The 26,837-nt window shown below is 47.0% G+C and overlaps 1 protein-coding gene across 1 annotated transcript; it reads left to right on the top strand.

Moving 5' to 3' along the window:
- The first annotated feature begins 19,037 nt into the window (after nt 1–19,037).
- Nucleotides 19,038–26,231, top strand: C2H2orf72 (chromosome 2 C2orf72 homolog). The gene is made up of 3 exons (XM_052636274.1): nt 19,038–19,641; nt 23,258–23,371; nt 25,868–26,231. Exons 1-3 carry the CDS (start codon nt 19,038–19,040, stop codon nt 26,005–26,007), a joined length of 858 nt encoding a protein of 285 aa, XP_052492234.1. The 3' UTR covers nt 26,008–26,231.
- Nucleotides 26,232–26,837: the final 606 nt, after the last annotated feature.

The raw sequence follows: 26,837 nt of genomic DNA on the forward strand, positions 1-26,837 counted from the left end.
GTGTCCCCAGGCAACTCCTCTTCTGTATATGTAGAAACAGCATATACGTAAATGATATGCAGATTATATACGTGATCATACCTCACACAGTCATAGAAACTCGAAGCAGGGATTTGAATCGGCAAAGTGCCCTTGTCAGCATCCCAAGATGCATTCCTGGCCAAAGCCAGGAGGAACTGAGCCATGAACTGACAGAAGGACTGGGACCAAGAGCCTTGAGGCACCTCCTCGCCAGATGTGTAGCATTGCTGGCTGACAAGGAGGAAGCTCTCCAAGAAAGAGGACCGCTTGGTCCCAGCTGCAGGGTTGAAGCAAGGAAGCCAAGCTCAGACTCCTCCAGGAGAGAGAACTAAAAGAGTTCTATACAAGTCTGGTGACTGATCCCAGTTGAGTACATAAAATAGACACACAGGAAGGCCCACCTGCCTTCCGCTGGACTCAGGGTGAAAAGTCTGGACTGGCTGATTCCATGAAAACGCTGAACCCCCTCACTGGATTCTCCTATATGCCTTTCTCCTTCACCTCACTCCATTTTTCTGCCCTTCTCTTGCCTGCCCACCTCCAGTGCTCTAGTGAACTGCATGTACCAGGTTCTGGGGAATCTGATTATACCCCCAAAATGGTGTTTGGATTGCAGTCTGCGGGAGAATGGCACTGGCGTGTGGTTTTATCTGCAGGTGTGGTTGGAGGTGATTTTAATGTGCTGATGAGCCATCTTCAAAGACGTAGTGTGTATAGAAGTTTCCAGAGACTACAGTTGCTCAAAGAGCCCAGGGCTCCCAGCAGGCCCTTGGCTGAGCCCTGGGAGCTGGATAACTCTGTCTCATCCTCCAGGGATGAAGGATCATTTAGGGTATATTTGGGACCTTTGGGAATGGCATCCCATCATATCAGTGTCTTCTAGGAGTGTCTGAGGTTACACATGTAGTCTTGTTGTTGTTCAATCACTATGTCCGACTCTTTGTGACTCCATGGACTGCAGCGCACCAGGCTTCCCAGTCCTTCACTACTTCCCTGAATTTGCTCAAGTGTTTGTCTGATGAGTCAGTGATGCCATCCAACCATCTTATCCTCTCTCACCCCTTCTCTTCCTGCCCTCAATCTTTCCCAGCATCAGGGTCTTTTCAAATGGGTCAGTTCTTCGCATCAGGTGACCAAAGTATTGGAGTTTCAGCTTCAGCATCAGTCCTTCCAATGAATATTCAGGACTGATTTCCTTTAGGATGGACTGGTTGGATCTCCTTGCAGTCCAAGGGACTCTCAAGAGTTTTCTGCAACACCACAGTTCAAAAGCATCAATTCGTCGCCGCTCAGCTTTCTTTATAGTCCAACTCTCACATCCATATGTGACTACTGGAAAAACCATAGCTTTGACTAGACAGACCTTTGTTGGCAAATTAATGTCTCTGCTTTTTAATATGCTGTCTAGATTGGTCATAACTTTCCTTTCAAGGAGCAAGTGTCTTTTAATTTCATCGCTGCAATCACCATCTGCAGTGATTTTGGAGCCCAAGAAAATAAAGTCTGTCACTGTTTCCATTGTTTCCCCATGTATTTGCCATAACGTGATGGGACCAGACGCCATGATCTTAGTTTTTTTGAATGTTTAGTTCAAGAGATGGGAATACCAGACCAGTTAACCTGCCTCTTGAGAAATCTGTATGCAGGTCAGGAAGCAACAGTTAGAACTGGACATGGAACAACAGACTGGTTCCAAATAGGAAAAGGTGTATGTCAAGGCTGTATATTGTCACCCTGCTTATTTAACTTATATGCAGAGTACATCATGAGAAACGCTGGACTGGAAGAAACACAAGCTGGAATCAAGATTGCCGGGAGAAATATCAATAACCTCAGATATGCAGATGACACCACCCTTATGGCAGAAAGTGAAGAGGAACTAAAAAGCCTCTTGATGAAAGTGAAAGAGGAGAGTGAAAAAGTTGTCTTAAAGCTCAACATTCAGAAAACTAAGATCATGGCATCCGGTCCCATCACTTCATGGGAAATAGACAGGGAAACAGTGAAAACAGTGTCAGACTTTATTTTTTTGGGCTCCAAAATCACTGCAGCTGGTGACTGCAGCCATGAAATTAAAAGACGCTTACTCCTTGGAAGAAAAGTTATGACCAACCTAGATAGCATATTCAAAAGCAGAGACATTACTTTGCCGACTAAGGTCCGTCTAGTCAAGGCTATGGTTTTTCCTGTGGTCATGTGTGGATGTGAGAGTTGGACTGTGAAGAAGGCTGAGCGCCGAAGAATTGATGCTTTTGAACTGTGGTGTTGGAGAAGACTCTTGAGAGTCCCTCGGACTGCAAAGAGATCCAACCAGTCCATTCTGAAGGAGATCAACCCTGGGATTTCTTTGGAGGGAATGATGCTAAAGCTGAAACTCCAGTACTTTGGCCACCTCATGCGAAGAGTTGACTCATTGGAAAAGACTCTGATGCTGGGAGGGATTGGGGGCAGGAGGAGAAGGGGACGACAGAGGATGAGATGGCTGGATGGCATCACTGACTTGATGGACATGAGTCTGAGTGAACTCCGGGATATGGTGATGAACAGGGAGGCCTGGCATGCTGTGATTCATGGGGTCACAAAGAGTCAGACACAACTGAGCGACTGAACTGAACTGAAGTTTAAAAATAAAGCCAGCTTTTTCATTCTCCTAGATTTCACTTTCATCAAGAGGCTTTTTAATTCCTATTCCGTAAGGCTGGTGTCATCTGCATATCTGAGGTTGCTGATATTTCTCCCAGCAATCTTGATTGCAGCTTGTGCTTCATCCAGCCTGGCATTTTGCTTGATATACTCTGCACAGAAGTTAAATAAGCAAGGTGACAATATACAGCCTTGACCTACTCCTTTCCCAGTTTGGAACCAGTCCATTGTTCCATGTCCAGTTCTGACTGTTGCTTTTACACATGTAGACCCCTCAGAAACTTAACCCCAAGTGCACACTCAGGAGTTAAAACAAGAATTGGGACAGCAACCTCAGAGGAGGTTGCTTTCCAAGAGGAGGAATCCTTTCCAAGAGGATTCACCCAACAGGCACCGGGGTGGGGTGGGGGAGCGGGGTGGAAGTGGAGGGGGGGTGTTGCTAAAACACCCACATCTTTCTCACTGTGACCTCTAGGGGGAGTCTCCTGCTTCCTCGAGCCAAGAACCCACAATGAGGACCCGTACTGGGACCGAAATCTCAGGCCAATTCGTGGCCATGAGTTTGAGCAAGCTCCGGGAGTTGGTGATGGACAGGGAAGCCAGCTGGCTACAGTCCATGGGGTCTCAAAGAGTCGGACACGACTGAGCAAAATGAACTGAACTGAGGCTTTAAAGCCTCCTTCCTCCTCAAGGCTTTCTCACTCAGCCTCTCCAGACTGGGAAGAAGACGAGCACGGGGTGAGGCCAAAGGGAGTAAATGACATGGGTCAGGTCTCCTGACTGCCCCTTGGTTCCCACAGGACCCCAGTGAAGTAAGAAGGGATGGGAAAGCAGCCCCTCTGAGTGTGGGGCTGAATCTCTTAGAAACACCAAATGGCTAGAATCCGCCCCTCCCCAGCGTTGCCCACTTGGCTGCCCTGCCCTTCCCCACCAGGCCTGGTCCTCCAGGGAAGAAGAGGCTGCAGAGCACCGAACAGTGGCGGCCCTTGGCATTGAGAACAAGGTTGCGTGTTTATCTCATGCAAAGCAGCTCCCTGGAAACCTGCAGGGGGAGGTGACTCCACACATATCCCAGAGTCCTCCGCGCTCTTGGCACACGCGCCTCCCCCACCGGCTCAGCCGCCTGATGCCCTGCACCCCTTTCTCTCCTCTGTTCTGTACCCTTCACATGGCACAACAAACATAGAAAGACTTCATTCACGGGCTCCAAGGCTCGGCCTTCTGTGGAAAGCTTCCTTAATATGCAAATTCCTCAGTATTGGATTTCTCTTTTCAAGTGTATTCTCACTGAGAGCCCTTAAGCAGATCAACTCTTTCCCGGGCAAAAGGCTCCCTACAAATGATATCTGCATGTAAAGGAGAAGCTTCTGAAAGTGCCAGGAAGCAGAACTTCCAGCTATCAAGTCAGGCCTGACCATGAAGGGAGGGAGCCCAGTTTCTCAGAGCTTTGCAGGTGTGAAACCCTCGCTTTGGATCTTTGTGCCCCACTGTCACCTAGGCCTGGGCCCCTCTGTTCGGAGTTGCCTTGCACCAGTGCACACGTTAGTCCTGGGTAACTGGGAACTCAAAACGAGACGGCTGTCACCCACCAGAAGCTCAGATCCAGGGAGGAGGACAAACCTTGAAATGAGCCAGCTATCCACTTTCCAGAAGCCCAGCTCCCTTTACCCCCACAACCAAGGCCTCAGTGCCTCCTGGACAGAGCAGATCCTCCCTGGGGCGACTGTTGGGTCAGTAAGCATTGGGTGTTTTAAGGCTTGATGTCCCGTCTGGGCTGCCCCCATGTTGGCATTTCCAAGACTAGGTCTCTTCCCCTGAGCTTCTCCTCGACCCTCTGACCTTCACCCTCTTACCCTCTGACCAGGTGACCCCCTCCAGGAGGGTATGCCCTGTCCTCCCTCTAGCTTCAGATGGGGTTTAAGCTGAAATAACTGAGGCAAACAAGATTCCTCTCTCCTGTTACGCCCTTTCCCAATGCCGCCAAGAGATCACTTGGTTAAAATGGACATTTTTTCTCCTGATTATGTAAGATTTCATGCCTATATTTGCTACCCGCTCTTATCACTTCTCTTGGAAATTGTTCCATGCAATATATCATTTTTAACGCTACATGAGGTGCTGTCATCTGACTATCCTTAATTGATCAAATGAGCCTCTGCAGTTTCTGCATATTGCTGGCTCCCAGTGCTGATCAGCAAATACTGGCTATGATGCCTGCTGGAGTCACAGATGGGGAAGGGGGACCTAGCTGCATCTGGCTAAGCCAATAAGGGAAACAGTGGCTCATGATCTGTAGAGTCTACAGATCAAGCAGGCTCTGGGGTGGGCTTAATCCAAAGATCCCATTTCTTTCTTTTTCTCCACTCTGCCTTCCAACAAGTTAGCTTCGTACTAAGACTCCTTGTGGTTGTAAGATGGCTGCCAACAGCACCTGTTACCAAACCGAACTTGAGTCTGCTTGCCTGCGCACAGTAAAGCCAATCTACCCCCACTAGGTTGTGGTGAAGGAAAGTGCAGTGTTTATTGTAAGGTACCAGACAAGGAGTCTGGGGCAGCTAATGCTCAGTGAACCTATGCGGACATAGGGCACCACATTCTCGGGGTGGAAACTGTCAACACAGTCTATAATATCTCCTTGCTAACAATTTTAGTTGCCCACTTACATGTATACTCTTATTATCCTAATCATTAACTGCTCAGTTTTGTACTTGGGAGGAGCCCTGCTGTGTTCTGCTCAGTTTGAATATGGCTGATTCTCTGTTTAAATTCTTACCAGCTCTCTTGGCTCAACTGACTATTTTTGTCACTACATGTTCACATTATTTGAATCATTAATTCTTGAGCCAGGCTTTTGTGACTCAGGGGAGGCCTAGGTGACTACAGCTTTTCTACAAACAAGAGGCAGGCAGAGAATATGGGGAAGGAGTCTGTCCCAGGAAGGTCCCATGGCCTGACACACCCAGGACCATGAAGGGTGACAGCGTATTTTACCCATAAATGTGCCATATTTGTTTTGAGCTAAAAACACTTAAAGCACAGATGATGCAAGAATGGCATCCTAATCTCCCCTTTCCTTCCTGAAAATAGGAAATTAAAAACTCCCACATGAAAGAAGCCTTCCACAGTATTGTAAAGTAAAATAAAGTAAAAATAAAAATTAAAAAAAGAAAGAAAGAAAGAAGCCTTCCATGTACTAGAAAGAAAGTAATATTCTTATCAAGGACAAAACTGACAGTTGAGACTGAGAGAATTCTATACAAACAGGCTTTGTTAAAATAATTCTTATCTTCCTTTAGCCTCCCCACACAGTTTGGTAACTTTTCCACAATTGCCTGTGTTTTTCCAACTAATATAAAAGCATATATGTTTTGCTTTTTGGGGGGATGTTCATTTCCTTATGAGGGCTCCAGTGTCATATAACATTCTTAGAATGTGTATGTTTTCCTCTTGTTAATATGTCTCATGTCAGTTTATATCTCAAGCCCAGTCAAAAAACCCTAAGAGGGTGCAGGGAAAAGGTTGCCTCCCTGACAGCTGCAATATGTCTTTGTCAACATCCAGAGAAAGGGCCCACAAGCCTGTGCCTTTCCCAGCATTCCAAGCAGCAGTCCTATAACTTGCTCTAATTGGACCCTTTTGAGTCACAAAGCACCAGTGATGGAGACCAGGGGAGTGGAATGTGCTCATTGGCTTAGACCTCCCAGGGCCCACCTACAGATTCGAGTTGAATTAGCTTCCCCTGAAGTGAGTAGATTGCCTGAGGGGAGGCATATAATCTGAGTGAAAATTAGGTTGTTTTAGTAAGGAAGCTTATTTAGTAAGCACTTCCCTGATAGCCCAGGTGGTAAAGAATCCGCCTGCTTTGCAGGAGACCCTAGTTCAATTCCTGGTTCAGGAAGATCCACTAGAGAAGGGATAGGCTACCCACTCGAGTGTTCTTGGGCTTCCCTTGTGGCTAAGCTGGTAAAGAATCCACTTGCAATGCGGGAGACCTGGGTTGGGAAGATCCCCTGGAGAAGGGAAAGTTACCCACTCCATTATTCTGGCCTGGAGAATTCCAGGTTGCGAAGAGTCTGACATGACCGAGTGACTTTCACTTTCAGTAAGGAAGCATGGAATGCTGAGGAGATGATCAACATGTACATTCTCAGTATTGGTTTTTTCCTTTTTTAACACATCACCTACTGATGGATATAATAATGTGCATGTTGGCTCAGACAGTAAAGAATCTGCCTAACAATGCAGGAGAGCTAGGTTCGATCCATGGATGGGAAAGATCCCTTGGAGAAGGGAATAGCAATCTACTCTAGTATTCTTGCCTGGAGAATTCCATGGACAGAGGAGCCTGGTGGGTTACAGTCCATGGGGTCGCAAAGAGTTGGATATGACTGAGCAACAGACACTTTCACTTTCACTGATGAAGATACACATTTTCCCAATCTTTCACTCTTAAAAACAGTACTACCATGAACATCCTTAAACATACACACCCTTTTGCACAGGATCCCCAATACCATCTTCAAACTTGCAGTATACTGCTGTCTCCATGTTTGAGGCCCCAAGAACAAGCTGCCTGACACCTTCACTGTCATCACCTCCATGACCTGAGTAACGAAGACAGAAATGAGTCAGGGTGGCTGTCTAGGGTTGGAAAAAGTAAGGCAGGATTCTCACTGCACAGAAGCCAATTATGGCCAGGGAGTACTCCCTGAGGGGCCAGAAATCCTGGTCAGATACCTCCGTTGGTGCAACTGCCATGTGTCTTTAGACTAATTCTGTGAAGTACAAAGACTAATTAGCTCTCTGATACACACCTGACAAATAAGAGCGAGACAGAGACAGAAAACAGCAATGCTCTCTCATTCAAAAAGTTGAGGGGAGGGCTTCCCAGGTGGTCCAGTGGCTGAGACTCTGCACTTCCTATGCCAGGGGCCCCCAGGTTTGATCCCTGGTCAGGGAACTAGATCCCATATGCTGCAAATGAGAGTTTGAATTTGGAAAAAAAATGATGCTGCAGTTAAAAGATCTTGCATACTGTAACTGGTAACAACTAAACAAATATTTAAAGCCAAAAAACAGGGACTTCTCTGGTGGCATAGTGGAAAAGAATCTGCCTGCCAGTGCAGGAGACACAGGTTCAATTCCTGGTCCAGGAGAATCCTGCATAATGCAGAGCAACATAGTCCGTGTGCTGCAACCAGTGATCCTACACTCTAGAGCCCACGAGCCACAAGTACACAGCCTGCAAGCTGCACTGATCGAAGCCTGTGTGCCTAGACCCTGTGCTCTGCAACGAGAGAAGCCACTGCAATGAGAAGCTTATGCTCCGCAATGAATAGCCCCTGCTTGCCATAACTAGAGAAAGCCCACCAAAGCAATGAAGACCCAGCACAACCATAAATAAACAAATAAAATTTTTTTAATAGAACTTTGAAAGAAAATAAAAAACAGAACAACAGCCAAAAAAAAGAAGAAAAATTGAGGGGAAAGAGGGACATACAGTCCATAGCTATAACAGAAATCTTTCTACATACTGATTTAGTCATACCTCACACATTCTGGTGTTTTATTTTTACTTTTACACAATTAAAAGTATTTCCTAACTTCACTTGTCTTCATTTGCCCCACGGGTTACTCAGAAAGTGTCCCATATATTTGAAGAATTCCTAGATATCTTATTGATGACTAATTCATTACCTCAGATAATGTACCCTGTGTGTTTTTAATCCTTTGAAATTGATTGAAGCTAGGGGATGAGTCTATCATAGTGAATGTGCTATATGTTTTTTTAATACAATCTGACAATCTCTATTTTTCACATAAAAGTATTTGGTTCATTGATGTAAATAATTATTAATATGGTTAGATTTCAGTTTACCATATTGGTTTAGTTTTCTGTTTATCCCATCTGTTCTTTTTTTCTATTCATCTCTTCCCTGAGTATATTTAGTCTGCCATTTATTTCATCTATTTTTTTAGCCAAACTTTTTGGTGGTGTTTCTAGTGGTTTTTTTTTTTTTTTTCTAGAAACCGGAACATTCATCTTTAACTTACCCATGTTATTGATCTCAAGCCTGCCTACCACCACCTGCACGCTACCTCCAACTTGTGAACTGTCTGCCCCTCAGCCACAGCATTTTTCCAGTCACAGAAGCTATTCATCATGCATTCAGCTATCAGGTACACTTAATGAGCACCAGGATATTGCAGGAAGGAGGTGCTAGTTCTCAAACAAAATATAAATAGAAAAGGATATGTTTCCTTCTGGGCTTCCCCAGTGGCACAGCTGTAAAGAATCCACCTGTAATTACAAGAAAGAGGAGATGCAGGTTCAGTCCCTGGGTCAGGAAGATCCCCTGGAGGAGGGCGTGGCAACCCACTCTAGTGTTCGTGCCTGGAGAATCCCATCAACAGAGGAGATAGGCAGGCTACGGTGTGCAAAATCGCAAAATCGCAGAGTTGGACATGACTGAAGCAACTAAGCACACATGGTTCCTTCCACCACCAGAGGTGACAAGGCAGTGCAATCATTATCTCTAAGACCAATATGAAGTGATGCTGTCACTGTAGAAAGTAAGGCCATCACAAGGATGAAGGCAGACTCTTCAATCATGTCCCAAGCAGTTCCAGTCAGCTCGACTTGAATGCAAACAAGTCAAGCTTCCTATACAAAATGATTACCTGGGAACAGGCAGAAGTCATTGAACTAGGAAAGCCAGAACGATTATGGGTGATTGGAGCCAATTTTCCACACTGGTGCATCTGAGGACAGTTTAAGAGCATCTTTAAAATGATGATTAAGAGCATTTTCAAATCATAAGACCAGTGCACAAGATCTGTATGTGTCAGGCTGTGCACAGAGGTGCTTTTTATAATGGCATAAAAGTCCCCAATTCTTTGGCAATGCCAAAGAATGCTCAAATTACTGCACAATTGCACTAATCTCACACACTAGTAAAGTAATGCTCAAAATTCTCCAAGCAGACTTCAGCAATATGTGAATCGTGAACTTCCACATGTTCAAGCTGGTTTTAGATAAGGCAGAGGAACCAGAGATCAAATTGCCAACATCTGCTGGATCATCAAAAAAGCAAGAGAGTTCCAGAAACACATCTATTTCTGCTTTATTGACTATGCCAAAGCCTTTGACTGTGTGGTTCACAATCAACTGTGGAAAATTCTGAAAGAGATGGGAATACCAGACCACCTGACCTGCCTCTTGAGAAACCTGTATGCAGTTCAGGAAGCAACAGTTAGAACTGGACATGGAACAACAGACTGGTTCCAAATAGGAAAAGGAGTACATTAAGGCTGTATATTGTCACCCTGCTTATTTAACTTCTATGCAGAGTACATCATGAGAAACGCTGGACTAGAAGAAGCATAAGCTGGAATCAAGATTGCCGGAAGAAATATCAATAACCTCAGATATGCAAATGAAACCACCCTTATGGCAGAAAGTGAAAAACTAAAGAGCCTTCTGATGAAAGTGAAAGAGAAGAGTGAAAAAGTTGGCTTAAAGCTCAACATTCAGAAAACTAAGATCATGACATCCAGTCCCATCACTTCATGGCAAATAGATGGGGAAACAGTGGAAACAGTGGCTGACTTTTTTTTTGGCTCAAAAATCACTGCAGATGGTGATCGCAGCCATGAAATTAAAAGACGCTTACTCCTTGGAAGGAAAGGTATGACCAACATAGACAGCTTATTAAAAAGCAGAGACATTACTTTGTCAGCAAAGGTCTGTCTGGTCAAGGCTATGGTTTTTCCAGTAGTCATGTATGGATGTGAGAGTTGAATTATAAAGAAAGCTGAGCAGCAAAGAATTGATGCTTCTGAACTGTGGTGTTGGAGAAGACTCTTGAGAGTCCCTTGGACTGCAAGGAGATCCAACCAGTCCATCCTAAAAGAGATCAGTCCTGGGTGTTCATTGGAAGGACTGATGCTGAAGCTGAAACTCCAATACTTTGGCCACCTGATGCAAAGAGCTGCCTCATTGGAAAAGACCCTGATGCTGGGAAAGATTGAAGGCAGGAGGAGAAGGGGGTGACAGAGGATGAGATGGTTGGATGGCATCACTGACTCAATGTATATGAGTTTGGGTAAACTCCAGGAGTTGGTGATGGACAGGGAGGCCTGGAGTGCTGTGGTTCATGAGGTCGCAAAGAGTTGGACGTGACTGAGCAACTAAACTGAAAAATCCCCAACATTAGGGCACTGACTGAAATAAAGTATGGTTAATCATGGGCTTCCCCGGTGGCTCAGATGGTAAAGAACCGGCCTGTAATGCAGGAGACACCAGTTGGATCCATGGGTCAGGACGATCCCCTGGAGGAGGGTATGGCAGCCCACTCCAGTATTCTTGCCTGGAGAATCCCATGGACTGAGGGGCCTGGAGGGCTACAGTCCATGAGGCTGCAAGAAGAGCTGAACACAAGTGAAGCAACTGAGCATGCACATACGCATGGTTAATCATATGTATGGGGCTTCCGAGGTAGCTCATTGGTAAAGAATCCACCTGCCAATGCAGGAGACGTGAGTTCAGTCCCCAGGTCAGGAATATCCCCTGGAGAAGGAAATGACAACCCACTCCAGTATTCTTGCCTGGGAATTCTCATGGATAGAAGAGCTTGGCAGACTACAGTGCATGGGGTCACAAAAGAGTCAGACACGATTTAGTGACTAAACAACAATAAACTACATATATGTGACACTATTTAGCCTTTTGAAATGACAGTGTCAGTCTGTAGATGTTGACATGGAAAGATATCCACAATATATGGTCCAGGGAGAAAAGCAGGCACTCGAACACTGAGTGGTGCCGTCTGCCTGAATGGTTAATGGCAGAGCAGACCTATGGTAGGGGTCATGGAGTAGGGATTGTGTCTGGTTTTGAATACTGTCATATTCCAGGACATGACACAGGGATTCACATATTCTAGGCCCTCAATAAGTATGTGTCAAATATAATCAAGACTTTGTTAAAAACCTTGAAGGTTAACCCCCTACCTGTTAATAATAGAACAGTGGGTGATTTTTTTTTCTTTTTTATTGTCTTTATTGTCTGTTCTTTTTCTGCAAGAAATATGCTGAGAAGAGGATTGACCGCTGCCTTCAGATTTACACTGTAATGAATACATACATTCCTCTGTAAGCACACACTGGGTTTTCTGGTCCCTGTTGTCTGTGTTGCTGCCTGAGAGAGCTGGAGGCCAGAGGAGGCTGTAATGAAGCTTTACCGACTGCACTTTGTTCTTCTCAAGTTTGCCTCGCAGACAAGCTAGTGACTTTCTGATGTTAATATACCAGATCCATGACCAGAGGGGGGGAAAATGCTTAAAAACTCAAAATTCTTAGAATTCTTCCTGAGGATTATAAAGCTGCATGAGGACTTGAGTTTCTGAATCCCATTCCACTATCCAGGCAATAAAGATAAGTTCATAACTATTATGTCAAGTGTCAAGTAAACATCAGATGGAAGAAGAGGAGTTCTGAAAGACTGCAAGTGGGTAAAAATTCTTTCTACTGCAGGAATCACAGAAATTGTAACACAATGTCTATTCTCAAAGGCTGAAATAGAAACTTTCATCTCAATAAAACCCCTGAGCTTCCCAGATTAGAGAATGGCACAGAGTTCAGTATAAGCCCAAGTGAAAACATTTGAGATATTTTATGTGTATCTTTATTTTTATCCTGCTCTGACTAAAAAATAGAGGAAAAAACATTTAAGCTTGCTTGCAAAATACATTAATAAAATATTTTTTAAGAAGTCACAGATGCTATTAGGAAGAAGAGAAAATTAACTTAGGAGAAATAATGTGAAGCCAGAGATAAGGTTGATACAGAAAATGCTTGCAATAAAACTTCTACACACTTGCTAGTTCCGAGCCACAGTTTGAGCTTCCTAGCAGCCCATACAAAGAAAGAAACAAGACCAGTTGTTTTATTCAGGATGTCTGTGAGTTTAAAAACAATCACATGCTTAATTCCAAGACCAGAAAGGCTTTTCTTCCATGTGTTTTCATAGGGAACAAGGGGTCCCATCGAACACACAGATCTGTCAGTGGAACACATGTTTCCATGCACTCACTGAGCCCATCTTTTTGAATCCTTGATCCATCCCTCTGGGCAAGAGAAGTGCCAGCCAGGATCTGGTCTGAGCAAGAAATGTAACGATAAGATTCATATTCAGTGGTCAGCTCATCCTACACCAGACCCCCTGTGAACAGTGATCATGAAGTCACTGATGTCCATATGCCCAAACACATACGTCCTAGATCTCACCAGCTAGGGGATTAAGGGGCTGCTGAAAATGCACAGAATGAGATGTATAGGTACAGGAGCAGGGAGTCCGCGGTGAGTGCTGGCCCTCAGGTCCTCCCCATGGACACAGCTGACCTTCTATCTGATATTCTGTAAAGTGGAGCTTGCGCTGAGTCTTGACTGAGGACTGGAGATGACGCCTGTGAATACTGTCCTTTCGTCCCCTCTGATCTCGAGGTGCCTGGCAGGGAAAGTGTGCCTGGTTGGTGAGATCTGTACATTCACGATGTCCTGGGGAGGTATGGTCTCATTCTACTTTTAGAGCTCCCATTAGAGCTACTGTTAGAGCTTCTGGGCCACTCGTGACCAGCATCACCCTACCATAAAGCTGGATCTGGAGAGACTCAGGCTCAAGCTTCAAGTTGATGCAACCAGGTGGACTTTTTTCTCAGTCTTTTATTTTTTCAATAGGGTAATACATGTAAATGAGACTTGGGAAATATAAAACAAAGTTACATATAGTTCCACTATATACTACAATTATTTTTGAGTAGATAAATTTTAAGATTTTTTAATTGAAATTTCAATATCAAACTCTCAAAAATTAATAGAATGAATATACAGAGAAGTAGAAGGATATAGTAGACCTAAAAAAATCATGAACCAATTCAACATGATTAAGATTTCTACAATTTTCACACAACAGTAGGATACAAACGCTATTCAAGTTCCCATAGACTATGAACTAGGAAACACTGGAACATATCCAGGGTGCAAGAATTTCATGGTCTAAAGGTATCGAAATCCTACAGAGTCTGACTAGGTTGATTTTTAAAGGAAGACCAAGTTGAGTGGCTTTGAAGTCCTTACGGCACAGTTCAGCTGTTGTTCACTCCCTGCCCCACTGAGCCTCGGATGCGGACAGAGCCTCCTGGAGCCGCCTGGAAGCCATGGCCCCAGCGGCGGGTGCAGATGCCCTCTTTGAGGGTGAAGATCAAAGCTGCTTTTTGCCAACGCTGTGCTGAAGATGCAGACGTGCAAGCCCTGCTCAGGGAGCTTGTCGGCTGCTCTTGGATGCTAACTAGGCAGGGTGGGCTGGTGTGCACCCTTCACCCAGGTGTCCTTTCAGCTGTTGCTCGCGGGTCTTCTACCATGAGCCCCTCAGTGGATGTGTGGAGGTGGGATGGGGTAGAATGGCTGAAATGTGGCTTCAGTGCAGGTTTCTGCTGATGGAGGGGATGCCCCTGTGCCCCTCCCCCATCCACCCAGCCAGTGCAGGTGTGCCCTGCCCACCACTCCCCCTGACACCACTGTACCATCGTGGGCCCCTCGGGGGCACTACAGGGGCTTAAGTCAGGGTTTCTGGTTCAGCTCCTCTCCCAGGCTTCTTAACGAACCTTCATTAGACCCTAGAGTTCAGGTAAGGCTGAGATGCTTAACCCCCAGGAGAACACCAGCTGTCCCAGAGATCTGCACTCCCAGGGCCCTGATGGGAACCAGTGCTGGCCAGGAAGACCACACAGGGGAGCAGAACATGCCACCCGAAAGTGTGCCACTTTGGTGTGTGGATTATTTTGAACTGAAGGCGATTAAGACCCTGAAAACTTAGGAAAACTGTTTACCTCTTCCTTAACTGCCTGAAAAGTGAACGTGTTAGTCACTCAGTTGTGTCTAACTTTTTGTGATCCCATGGACTGTAGCCCACCAGGCTCCTCTGTCCAGGTGATTCTCCAGGCAAGAATACTGGAGTGGGTTGCCATTGTCCTTCTGACCCAGGATCTTCCTGACCCAGGGATCAAATCTGCTTGGCAGGCAGATTCTTTACTGTCTGAGCCATCAGGGAAGCCTTAGAGATTTTTAAAAGGAAGCCTGTACCAAAAAGACAGCTCTTACCAGAGATAACTTTTTTCTAATCTGAGAGACTTACCTGCCTGGGTAATATCTGATGCCAACCATCTACCCTTCCCATCTTCCTGTGAATGGCCCTCGTCCCCCAGTGGCACCCCAGACCCCTAACCCTTTCCTCAGCTCAGGATGGCAGCAAAGCCTAAATTGGCCAACTGCCTTTGCATCTTCTGTCTTTGTGGGGCTCCAGTATGCACATAATTTAATTTACTGGAGTGGGTTGTCATGCCCTCCTCCAGGGGATCTTCCCGACCCAGGGATCGAACCCAGGTCTCCTGCATCTCCTGCATTGCAAGTGAATTCATTACCACTGAGCCACTGGGAAGCTGAGCAAACATAAAGAAGCAAATTGTTTCCGAAATCCTAGTTTCACTTTACGTCTCCATTGCTAAACCAGAGACATAAGAACAAGCCTGTTTGTTCCATGATTTTTTAGGGCATGAACAAAGGGAAGGAAGAAATATTCTTGGCAGCCTACCTCTTTTTCTAAGGTCTTCGTAATTTCCTGTTAATTTAAGACCTGAACCTTTGCCAGGTAAATAACACAGGTTAAGATAAACTTCACTGGCCCTGGACTCTGACCTTTGTTGAACGCCCCACCCCCTCTCCAATCTAGCCTCCATCTCACCGCTGGAAAGTTTGGAATTGTTACCTGGAAATTTTGAGCAGAGAGTAAATAGCTGAAGAGGCAGAGCATATTGATTTTAGACCAGTGAAAGTATAAAAACACCAGCACATCTGAGAGTTCCTCTCCAGTCAGCTGATAAGTTTTCCTCTCTTTCTCAAAAAGGTAACCAAATAGATTCAATTGCCTTCCCATGTTCCTGGTAGGGCTCCCACCCACTCTGCCATCTCCCAGCTAATACCTACCCAGGCTGTGCTTTGCCAGCATTGCACAGAACAATTTACTTAGACAAGAGTAATTTAAATAAGTATTTAATCCCTTTTTCTCCCTATTTTGAGCACACCTATATTTCTCTTTTTGTTGGAAGGCTTCCTCTAATAGTGATTTCAAAGAGGGGCTGTATATGATAAAGGGGTTATATCCTTTATATAGCTGATAATCTAGCTAGAGATCAAAATCTAGGTTCCAAGTTCTTTCTCTTTGATACTTTAAAAATATTATTCAACTATTTTCTTAAATCCAGTGTTACTGTTTAGAAATCTGAAGTCAATTGATTTTTGTTCCTTCCTCACCCCTCCGCTACCCTGTTGCCTGAAGCATAGAGGTAATGGCTGGAGCTTTTGCTGCCAGTTTGAATCATGAGGACAAGATGGAGGAATAGTGATCCAGAATGAAACCTGTGTCTTCGAAGACCCAGTAAAACAGAGCTACAACATCAGCCATGAACTATCCATCTTTAAACTTCTACAACAGAGAAAAATAAATTTTCATTGTGTTTATGCCACTGTTATGTGTAGTCTGTGTCATTAGCAGCTAAAATGACTCTGATTTCACATATGGATTAAATCTACATTAGCTTATACTTTCCAGAAATCTGATTAATTTTTTCAGTGAGTTCCTGTTCACCAGATATCAGCTATCTTGGCTGGCATGAAAAGGACTGAAATTTAGGTTTTATCTTGAGCTCCCTCCTAGTGAGCTCAAGGAATATGAGTGGGCATAGGAATGGCCTCTGGCATGACAGTGTGAATTTGGCAACTCCTCATGTGCCACCACCGCCCACCCCCATCAGGGGTGTGGGCACACTCTCCCGGCATGACTCTCTCCATGAGCCAGGCCTTGTGGTTGGAATGCCCTGTTCCTGCCAGGGGAAAGAAGGGGCTGCTTGGCTGCAGGTCCGCTTGTCTGTACTTCTGCCCTCAGCCTGATGTTACCATCTGGGGCTGTTTTCAGTGCCATGGGAGGCGGGCTGGGGAGAGGCTGGAGTTGGGCAATGATCTGTGGCGGCCTCTGTGGGGAGAAAAGAACACACCACAGGGCGATCAGGGCAATCGATCCCTCAGCCTATCCCTTCCCAGGGCACCCAGCTCTCATCTGGAAAGGGTTTCCGTGTCTCTCCTACACATGTGGCCTCCCCGCTGCGGCCTCCAGGAAGGTAGGGTTGGGGAGAGCACATCTCACGATTTTTAGGTTTGTCTCTTGGTCTTCTTCAACCTCCCTCTTGCTTCCATAGCATCTTCAGGTTGGTATTCACGGGAGTGTGCCAGCATCTCAGGCACATTATCATCTTGTCAGCCCTGCCTTTTTTCATTGTACCCATCACCATCTGAAGCTGATATTTATACATGTACTTGTTTATGGTCTTTCTCTCGAAAACTCCATTAGATCTGCAGCTCCACAAAGGTAGTAATTTCACCTGTTCATAGCTGTCTTCCCAGCAAGGGGCACAGTGCATGGTAGAGATGCTTGATAAATCCAAATTGTTGACTGAATCACTGAGCTGGTGCTGGAGCACAACCTGATTCCAGCGCAGGGAGTCCTGCTCCATATCTTGTGCTTTTCCCACCTAAGTCCCTGGATCTCCTGGGCAAAAACGGTGTAGAGAGGCAAGAGGTCATATTAACTAAGACCCCAACAATGATATTGGGTCCTTCCGGAAACACTGGCTGAAATCACTGCTGGATGATCAGGCTTAGGGCAGGGCTCCTCTGTCCATGGAATCCTCACTGCTTGAGCTCAAGAAAGCTTTGTTTTAATTGAATAGACACACAAACTCCAGGAAGAGGTGTTTCAACATAACTACAGGGGGCAGAAAACAGGGTAACTACAAGAGCAGTTTGGGGATTACATGGTCAGGGAGAGAATGGAGTACTAACGTGTTCTTGACCCAGAAGGGCCTTTGGTCTATACCGTGTCATAGAGAGCAGGTAAAGAGCCTTGACCAGCGCTGCCCAATCCCCTAGCCACTCATTTCATGTGGCTATTTACACTTAGTTAAAATGAAACAGAATAGACAATTCAGTTTCTCAATAGCACTAGCCAGTGCTACTGATTTCAAGTGCTCCGTAATAGCCACATATGGCTAGTAGCTATCGCATCAGACAGTTGTTGTTTAGTTGCTTAGCACTGTCCGACACTTCTGCGACCCCATGGACTGGAGCCCACCAGGCTCCTCTCTCCACCAGATTTACCAGGCAAGAATACTGGAGTGGGTTGCCATTTCCTCCTCCAGGGGATCTTCCCAACCCAGGGATCGAACCTGCATCTCCGGCATTGCGGGCAGATTCTTTACCGCTGAACCACTCGGGAAGCCAGCACTAGACAGTACAGATAATATATAAAACACTTTCATCATCACAGAATGTTCTATTGGACAAAGCTGACTTAGACCCTTAGAATGAAAGGAAATGCATTCCTACTGCTGACCTGGCCTACTGACATTCTCTTGTCTTCCAGCCCATCCCCACGTCCCCAACACACACATAGATCAAAACAGCATCCCATCCCCATAGACTTCTGTTCCACAGGGAGCAACACTATCTGCCTTTACTTCCAGGGCCCTGCAGGTCATAGGATTTATTGAAACGATGAGTCCTCGATAAGTTTTTGTTCAAGGCTGAAGGCCCCCAAAGTGAGTCAAGGACCGAGGTAACGGAAGAGACTCCTGCTTCCCTTGTTTTCTCACCTCTGGTGCCCCCCCCCCACACACACACCCTCCCCAAATTCCAAAGGGGCAGTCAGGGACAGTCCCAGCTCCAAAACTTCCTGTCCCCACACCACGAGAACTCCTCAGAAATATCTGCTCCAGGTCTCAGATCAGTCTTGCTTGTGAAGATACATTTGTTCACATGATAGTTTTCTGTCTTACTCCACCTTCGACTCCTGTGCATTTAGCAGAAGTGGGAGCTGCTCAGTCGTGTCTGACTCTTTGTGACCCCATGGACTGTAGACCACCGGGCTCCTCTGTCCGTGGAATTCTCCAGGCAAGAATTCTGGAGAGGGTGGCCGTTCCCTTCTCCAGGGCACCTAGTAGGTGTTCAGTAAATGTTGGATGAACCGCTGTTTCCCCTTGCCTGCCGCCCGGGGGACCTAGGGAGGCGCCACCCTTGGAGCGCTGTAGGGGAGAAAGCCCCCGCCCAGTTCCCGGCTGAAGCGGGGCGATCCGGCCCTCGGGCCGGGGGTCGGGCGAGGCGCAGCCCTGGAGGCGTGTCCTCCCGGCCTGGGCGCTGCCGCCCCGAGAGGCGGGCAGCTGGCCCGGCAGGGCCGCAGCGGCCGCAGAGGTCGGGCGGCCGCGAGCATGGAGCGTGAGCTGGAGGCGCTGGCCGCCCGGCCCGAGAGCCCGGGCGAGCCGCCCTTCCAGGCGCTGGTGGAGGCGGCGGGCGGCCGCGGGCAGGTGCTGCTGGTGGGCGAGCTGTGGGAGCGCGACCAGAGCCGCGCGCTGCTGTGGGACTTCGCCCAAGCGGTGTTTCCGCCCCAGCAAGCCGCGGGCAAGCCGGGCGGCGGGGCCGCCGAGGGCGCGGGGCCCGGGGCGCCGAGGGCACCGAAAAGGCACGCGACCGGGGCGCGCGCCATCCGCTCGCCGCTCGTCTTCGTGCTGTGCCGCGCGTCGTCGCTGGCCGCCCGGGGCCCGCGGCGCCACCTGCGGGAGATGCTGCGGGATGTGCGAGGCCGGCGGCGGGCCGGCGCGGCGCTGGTCGGGGTGCTGGTGGCCGAGGCGGAGCCGGAGGACGCGGCGGCCCCGGAGCTGCGGCTGCTGGAGGCGCTGCTGCGCAGGGTGTTCGGCCGCCAGGCGGGAGGCCCAGTGCAGGCGGCCGCCTACCGCCCTGGCCACCCGGCTTCCAGCCTGGCGGTTCAGGCGGCCGCCTGCAGGGCCCTGCAAGCCGCCGGGCCCTGGCAACCAGGTGAGGGGGCGCGAGGCCCGCGCGGCGTGGGCGGGCGGCGGCTGGACACAGCATTGGGAGCTCTTTAGGCCAACGCTTCCCTCGCCCCCGCCTCGTGGTACCCCGAGGTAAACTGAGGCCGGGAGCCAGGCGGTGCCTAGCCCTAGACCTCCCAACTAGGGCGGAGCGGGCCCTGGGCAAGGGGCCGAGTCTGTCCCGGGAGGAAAGCCCAAGGGACAAGCAGAAGGCAGGGGAGGTTGGTAGAGAGAGGGCTGGACGGCGCTGGGCAAAGATCTGGAATTTTCCGGGAGGAGAAGGAGGGCGAGGAGACGGGAAAGCCTTGAGAAGCGCCAGTTTAAAGGTGGGAGGACCACAGGACTGGGACCCGGGGGTTTCTGGTGCTGGGAGCGCGCTGCCAGAGATGCGGAATGCACTACGGATGCGATGGTGAAGCGCCGTGGGGTCAAAGGAACAAGGCAAGGAATAAATGCGGGGCACTTGGAAGATGGGGGAAAAGGATGTGAGGGACTGAGGCACAGGCTTTCCCAGTCCTTCTTGACTGTTCACCGCGGTGTCTGCCTCTCTCCCCTCCACACTCCTAAGGAGAGGGGAGGGGAGTGAGAGTCTTTTCCCAGCCCCGGTGACTGCTGCCATCAGCAAAAGGGTGAGAATCTTCTCCATCCTGGTACACGAGGTCTTACAGAAGCTTTCCAGGGCCCCGAGATTAAAATACGGACGCTAAGTACAGCTGGACCTGGCAAAGCTAGGAAATGCCAGAGCGATCTTTGCACTTCTAGCATCCTTCTCTTACTCCTCTCTCCAGCATCTGCCGCCCCCCAAGCCTTCCAGCCTCTGCCAACCCTTTGTGCTTCAGAGTTTCTTAAGGTAGAGGCTGTATTCTGCCTCCCTGGGCATTCGTGTGTTAACCCAGCAACTGGGTGATGCCAGACTTAACAGGGGTGGGGATGGGTCTCCTTTTCCAGCAAGGAGACCTGGTACCCCTGATGTAACAGGCTTCCCTGCCAACTTGGCCGGCCTAGGTGAAGACCATCTCTTTCAGCTGTAGATCCTGTCCTAACCTCCCCCACCCCTTCCCACATCTATTCTGTTGAGTCTGTGAGAAAGCCAGCAAAATTTGAAACTCAGTGTAGCATCATGAAAGACATGAAGAATGTCCTGAGGTGGATTGTCATTCAGATTGTTGCTGCCAGCACCTTTGCTGACCTGGCCCCATGGGGAAATTTTTCTGTTCCTTAGTGAGTTTGTGCCTAGAAAATTATCTGAGCCCTTAGTTTCTTAGCTATCTACTATTCCCAGGGAACAACTTTTTAATTCCCCAGAGCCAAGCTTGCTCTGGCCTCTACTTTTTTTTTTTATGTTGCAGTTGCATGAAAAGCCTTTTCTTCCATCCTCCTTTTCCTCTTACATTCAGAAGTGGACTTCCTCCTCCAGAAAGCCTTCCCTGACCCACTCCCCTTTGCAAGTTCACAAATCAAACCCCAGGACCCGCTTCTGCTCTCCAAGCTCTTACCATGGTGGTTTTGTCACTTTCCCATGTGAGTTTCATCACCACTGTATTCCCATTTCCTGATACCCTGTTCAGCACACAGAATCCTTGCCTCCTTTTAAACAGGAACACTTAAAATCTTTTAACAGTTTGCGAGGGAATCATTCTCTATTGCATTAAAGTCAAATATACTTTTATCAAAACGTATTGAACATGAAACCTTTCATTAATGACTGAAGGTCATGGGTGTAATTACAACTCATTGTCCAGAAATACCTTTCCGGCTTTTGCGGTAGGCTATGCCGTGGGTTCATGCCGCTAAGGTTTTGCTAGTGATAGCAAAGTTTTCCAGTCTCTTCCCTCACTGTCTGGCGGCTATTCTTAGACTTTTAGGCTACCTGCCTCTTGGTAGTGGTTCTTTACTCAGTGTATACTTAATACAGCTGTCTTTTGGTTGCAAAACTAAGGACCCAATCTTATAAAATTGGGTACAAATTAAGTAAATGGGCCCCACATAAACAATTATAAATAAAGATTTTCTGTGTTTTGGCTCTCTGGAGTCCTTTTTTAAAACTTTGTTCCAGTTGACCTGATTCCAGATGGTTAGGGATCCCCAGATAACTGAGGTGATACTATAATAAGGAAACTCAAATCAACATGTAATTATTTTGTGTGTGATTATCAAAAAAGATTAATTCTGTTCCTATTAAGAAATAGTTTGATGGCTTTTTCGAGAATAGTTGAATGGCCATCATTAAAAAATACAAATAATAAATGTTGAAGAGGGTTTGAAGAAATGGGAACCGCTCGCTACATGGTTGGTAGGAATGTAAAGTGGAGCAGCCATGATGGAAAACAGCATGGAGGTTCCTAAAAAAACTAAAAATAAAGTTGCCATGTGATCCGGCAGTCCCACTCCTGGTCATATATCCAAAGAAAGCCATAATTCAAAAAGGTACATGCACCCCTACGTTCACAGCAGCACCATTCACAATAGCCAGACATGGAAACAACCTGAGTGTCCATTGACAGATGGAGGGACAAAGAAAATGAGATATATATACATCCAGGCAAGAGTACTGGAGTGGGTTGCCATTGCCTTCTCCGCATACAATGCAATGTTACTCAGCATAACAAAGACTGAAATAATGTCATTATATATATATATATACAATGAAATATTACTCAGCCATAACAAAGAATGAAATAATGTCATATATATATAATGAAATATTACTCAGCCATAACAAAGAACGAAATGACATTATATATATATAATGAAATGTTACTCAGCCATAACAAAGAATGAAATGTCATATATATATATAATGAAATATTACTCAGCCATAACAAAGAATGATATAATGTCATTTGCAGCAACTTAGAGATTATCTTACTGAGCGAATGAAGTAAATCAGAAATATCGTATGACATCACTTATATGTGGAATTTTAAATATGACACAAAAGAGCGTATCTATGAAACAAACAGACTCACAGACATATAGAACAGACTTGTGTTTGCCGAGGAGGAGGGGTCATGGGGAAGGGAAGGATTGGGAGTTTGGGATTAGTAGATGCAAACTGGTATGTATAGGAGGGACAAACAGCCAAGTCCTCCTGTATAGCACTGGGAGCTATATTCAATATCCTTTCATAAACAGAAATGGAAAAGAATATATTTTAAATGTTTGTATGTGTATAAGTGAGTCACTTTGTGGCACAGCAGAAATTAGCACAACATTGTAAATCAACTATACTTCAATACAATTTTACAGACTTGTTTGAACTAAAAAATCAAGGGAGGAGGTTTATGGCTCCTTGAATTCTTTGGTGCTATATAATTGTAATTAACTTCACATCATTTTTGTTACTGTAGTTTCTCCAATATGGTACCTACATAGGGTTTCTGTGAAAATGAAATGAAGTAATATCAATATATATAAAAACAACTGGGTTTTTTAAGTTAAGTTCAAAAACCCTACCCCCTTTTGCAAATTAGAATCTTTTCTTAAGTTAGTTGAAACTAGGGCAGTTGACAGCTGAAACTTTGGTTGCTGAACTGAAAATTCTCTCAGTTGCATCAAGAATCATCTAACCCATGCCCTCTGGGACTTTGTGTTCTTTCTAGCAGAAGGAGCCTGGGACAGACCAGGCCTTCCAGCACTGCTGGCGTGCTTTTCCTGGGGTCCCTGGAGCCGGGGGAAGGACCCAGATACCAGCTCCCGCAGTGGTCCAGCTCACGGTAAGTGTGTCGCCTTCTTGGCCTCCTGGACCCTGGGGGGTGGGGGGGACGGGGTTGGGGTTACAGTCAGGTGCACACTAGAACCGGAGGGATGGAGTGGACCAACATCCAGGAAGGCGGGGAGTAGCGGGGTGGAGTGGGGTGGGGCCTCTAGCCCCAGGAGTCTCGCCTAAGGAAGGCCGTGTGGGCGGGGCCGGAAGGCAGAAGTCAGACTTGCCTGGTGGGGCACCTGGAGCCAAAAGCATTGTTCCCTGCCCTGCCCCGCCCCACCCCCGCACCCCTGCCCGCCGTCCCCCCACTCCCCCAAGGATCCTGGGAGGTTCCCCAGAGCAAGTGACTTGAGCTAAGGGTTGGGGGATTTTCTTAGGCGGAAATGGGAAAGCTTTGGAGAGGGAACATGAACCAAGACTTGACAGAATGATGTCAAGCTCAGAAAAGGGACCCCTGCCCAGAGGGTCCGGCGGGTGGGAGTGGTGGTGAGATAGATGCATAAGAGGATTGGTGAGGGCTGAGAACCAAATCAGGGCCCTGGGCCCAGGTCTCTCAGGAATAGGGAGCCACTGGCGACTTCTGAGCAGAGGCGCGCAGATTAGGGTGTTAAAGAGGTGGCTGGACTGCAGGAGCAGGGAGAGACCAGAGGCAGAGCCCAGCTAAGAGGGAACTGCACCCTGCTGGGGCGCTGGGATCCCTGCCTCTCAGGCTGTCACCTCCGAGAGGCCCTGAAATTGCCTCCTCTCCCAGGCTCTCTCGCTCGTGGTGGCTGCTCCTTCCATCAGCAAGAGAATCTCCAGCCTCCTGTAACATAATGTAATCACAGGAGAGACAACCCATCACCTTTGGCACAAACCGAAATCAATGGCCTGACTATCTCATCATATTCACAGGTCCCACCCGCACACAAAGGAGGGGATTATGCAGGATAAATGCCCCAAGGAGTGGGAAACTTGCTGTCTTAGAATTCTGCCCAGACTATCAAAAGCTTAAAAAATACAACCGGAGAAACACAAATATTAAAAATCATTCGTTTAATTCCCTCACTCAAAGGTAACTATAATTTGGATAGACTACTCTCTCTCCTTAGTTGCCTATTTATAGCACCATGTACTATTTACATTGTAATAAATTCACTTCTATATAATAGATAAATCATCTGCAAAATGCATCACATATTTAAAATAATTACAAAAATGCTGACTTCAGTCTCTGCATCATCATTTTGTATGCATCTGGAAACTAAAGGGAAAAAAGTGAAGGAATCATAAACAACTTTATGTAAATCTTTGATCACTTCCCTCTGTAGCATAGAACAGATTGTTTAGTCTCATGTAGAAGTGAATACATTAAGATGCAAATTGCATGTACAGACCCATATGTATACATTTATAATGTAGATCATAAATAGTAGATTATACATGCATACATATACTGTTTTAGAGTCTGCTTTCTTCATCGATAACATAGTGTGACTATGCAGTATTCCACAGCAACAATTACACGTCAGCATCTTTCATTTTCTTTTTTCTTTGAGGTAATCGTAGATTCACACACAGTTGGAAGAGACCATGTAAAGAGTTTCTATGTACATCTCACCCAGTTTCCCCCCATGGTAACTTCTTGCAAAACTATAGGATAATATCAACAACCTGGATATGGACACTGAAGAAATCCACAGGCCTTATTCAGATCTCCCTAATTCTACTTGCGTTTGTGCGTGTGTTTAGTCCTAGGGAATTTTATACATCATTTTTAATGTCTGAATCCCATCATATGACTGACTAAGCGGTAGTTTACTCAGCCAATCCCTTTGTCAGACCTCATATCAATTAGGGTGCTCTCAGCTCCGGGTGAAGAAACCGTGATGCAAACTAGTATCAATAGCCAAGGAGTTCATTATCTCACCTAGAAGACAGTCTAGAGATGGAATCAGCTTCAGGGCTCATTGACTCAGGGGCCCAGCGACCCCGCTAAGGACCCAGGCTCTTTCCTTCTCTCTGCCGGGCTGTCCGCGCTGTTTCCTCTGTAGGCTGGTAGCAAGATGGCTGGAGCTTCCGCTGCTGCTGGCGCTATGCTGCTGCTAAGTCGCTTTAGTCATGTTCGACTCTTTGCAATCCCAGGGACTGTAACCTGCCAGGCTCCTCTCTCTGTGGGATTCTCCAGGCTAGAATACTGGAATGGGTTGCCATGCCCTCCTCCAGGGGATCTTCCTGACCCAGGGATTGAGCTCAGTCTGCTGTCTCCTGCCCTGCAGGGAGATTCTTGACCGCTGAGCCACCACCACTGGGAATTCTAATTATTCCTAATTATTTCTTTAGGATAAAATCCTAGAAGTGGAATTGCTGGGTCAAAGGGTATGTACCTTTTTAAGGTTTTTGCTATGCATTTTGTTGGGTTTTTAAAATAGATAGTTACTGGGGCCGACTTCTTCGCTTTCATTCCCAGCGTACCCACTCAGAAACTTTGTCCTCTCACTGGGTGATTCCTTCTCTTGTGTTCCAGGTGACCTCCAGGACTCTGAGGAGGAGCTGGTACTGACGGCCGTATATCCCAACGGAGATTGCGAGGATCCTGGAAAGGGGTCAAAACCCTGTGACAGAATTGCCTCTGCTCCCACTGAGCCCGCCAGAGACTTGAGATGAAGGCTGGACCCCTGGCTGCCCCAGCTCTAACCTGCAGTCTTGGAGCTGGCTCTTCTCACTGAGTCCCCCCTGCCTCCATGTGGACCTTGGGATGCTGGTAACTACAAGGCCCCACCTGCCGGGGGCTGTTGCATTGACATGTTACCAGCCAGGCAGTGAGACTTACGAAGCTAAGTAGGACCTAGGAAAATGTATCCTCTGGGAACCTGCCCCCCACCTTGCATCTGCTCATTCTCTGGTCACAGTGGGGTTATTATTTCTCTCTGTGCCTCAGTTTCTCTATGCCATTGAAACAGACAGCTATGGGCTTTGAGGTCCTGTGGTGCTGTGGCATCCTGTCGTTGTTTGCATGAGCATCCATCATTTTGAGAGCAGCTGGACCAGAAATCATCAGATCTGAGAGAGGAGACCTGGACCTGTCACTCAACCTTTGGGGCTTCTAGTTCTCAAACACGTAGGAGCGCTACCAGCCCAGTGGCTCTCAACCAGGGGCCAGGCTACTCCTCCAGGCAGCATTGGAAATTGTGTTGTGTGTGTGTGTGTGTGTGTGTGTGTGTGTGTGTGTGTGCGTGTGTGGGTGTGCATATTAGGAGAGTCACTGCGACTGTAGGGCACCCCTGGAATTTAGTGGGCACCTCATAATGTACGGGACAATCTCCAATGGTGCAAAATTGTTCCATTAAAAAATGCCAGTTGTGGCAACTTTGAGAAACACTGAGTGAGACTGTCTCCTCCCAGTAATTCTAGGAAGAGTCCCCAGAGCAGAGAGAATTGGGTTTCCTGGGGCTTTGGCTCCCAGAGCAAGCCAGAATAAAGATGCACTGCCATCC

Source organism: Budorcas taxicolor, chromosome 2 (assembly GCF_023091745.1).
Source record: "Budorcas taxicolor isolate Tak-1 chromosome 2, Takin1.1, whole genome shotgun sequence".
Lineage (NCBI taxonomy): Eukaryota > Metazoa > Chordata > Mammalia > Artiodactyla > Bovidae > Budorcas > Budorcas taxicolor.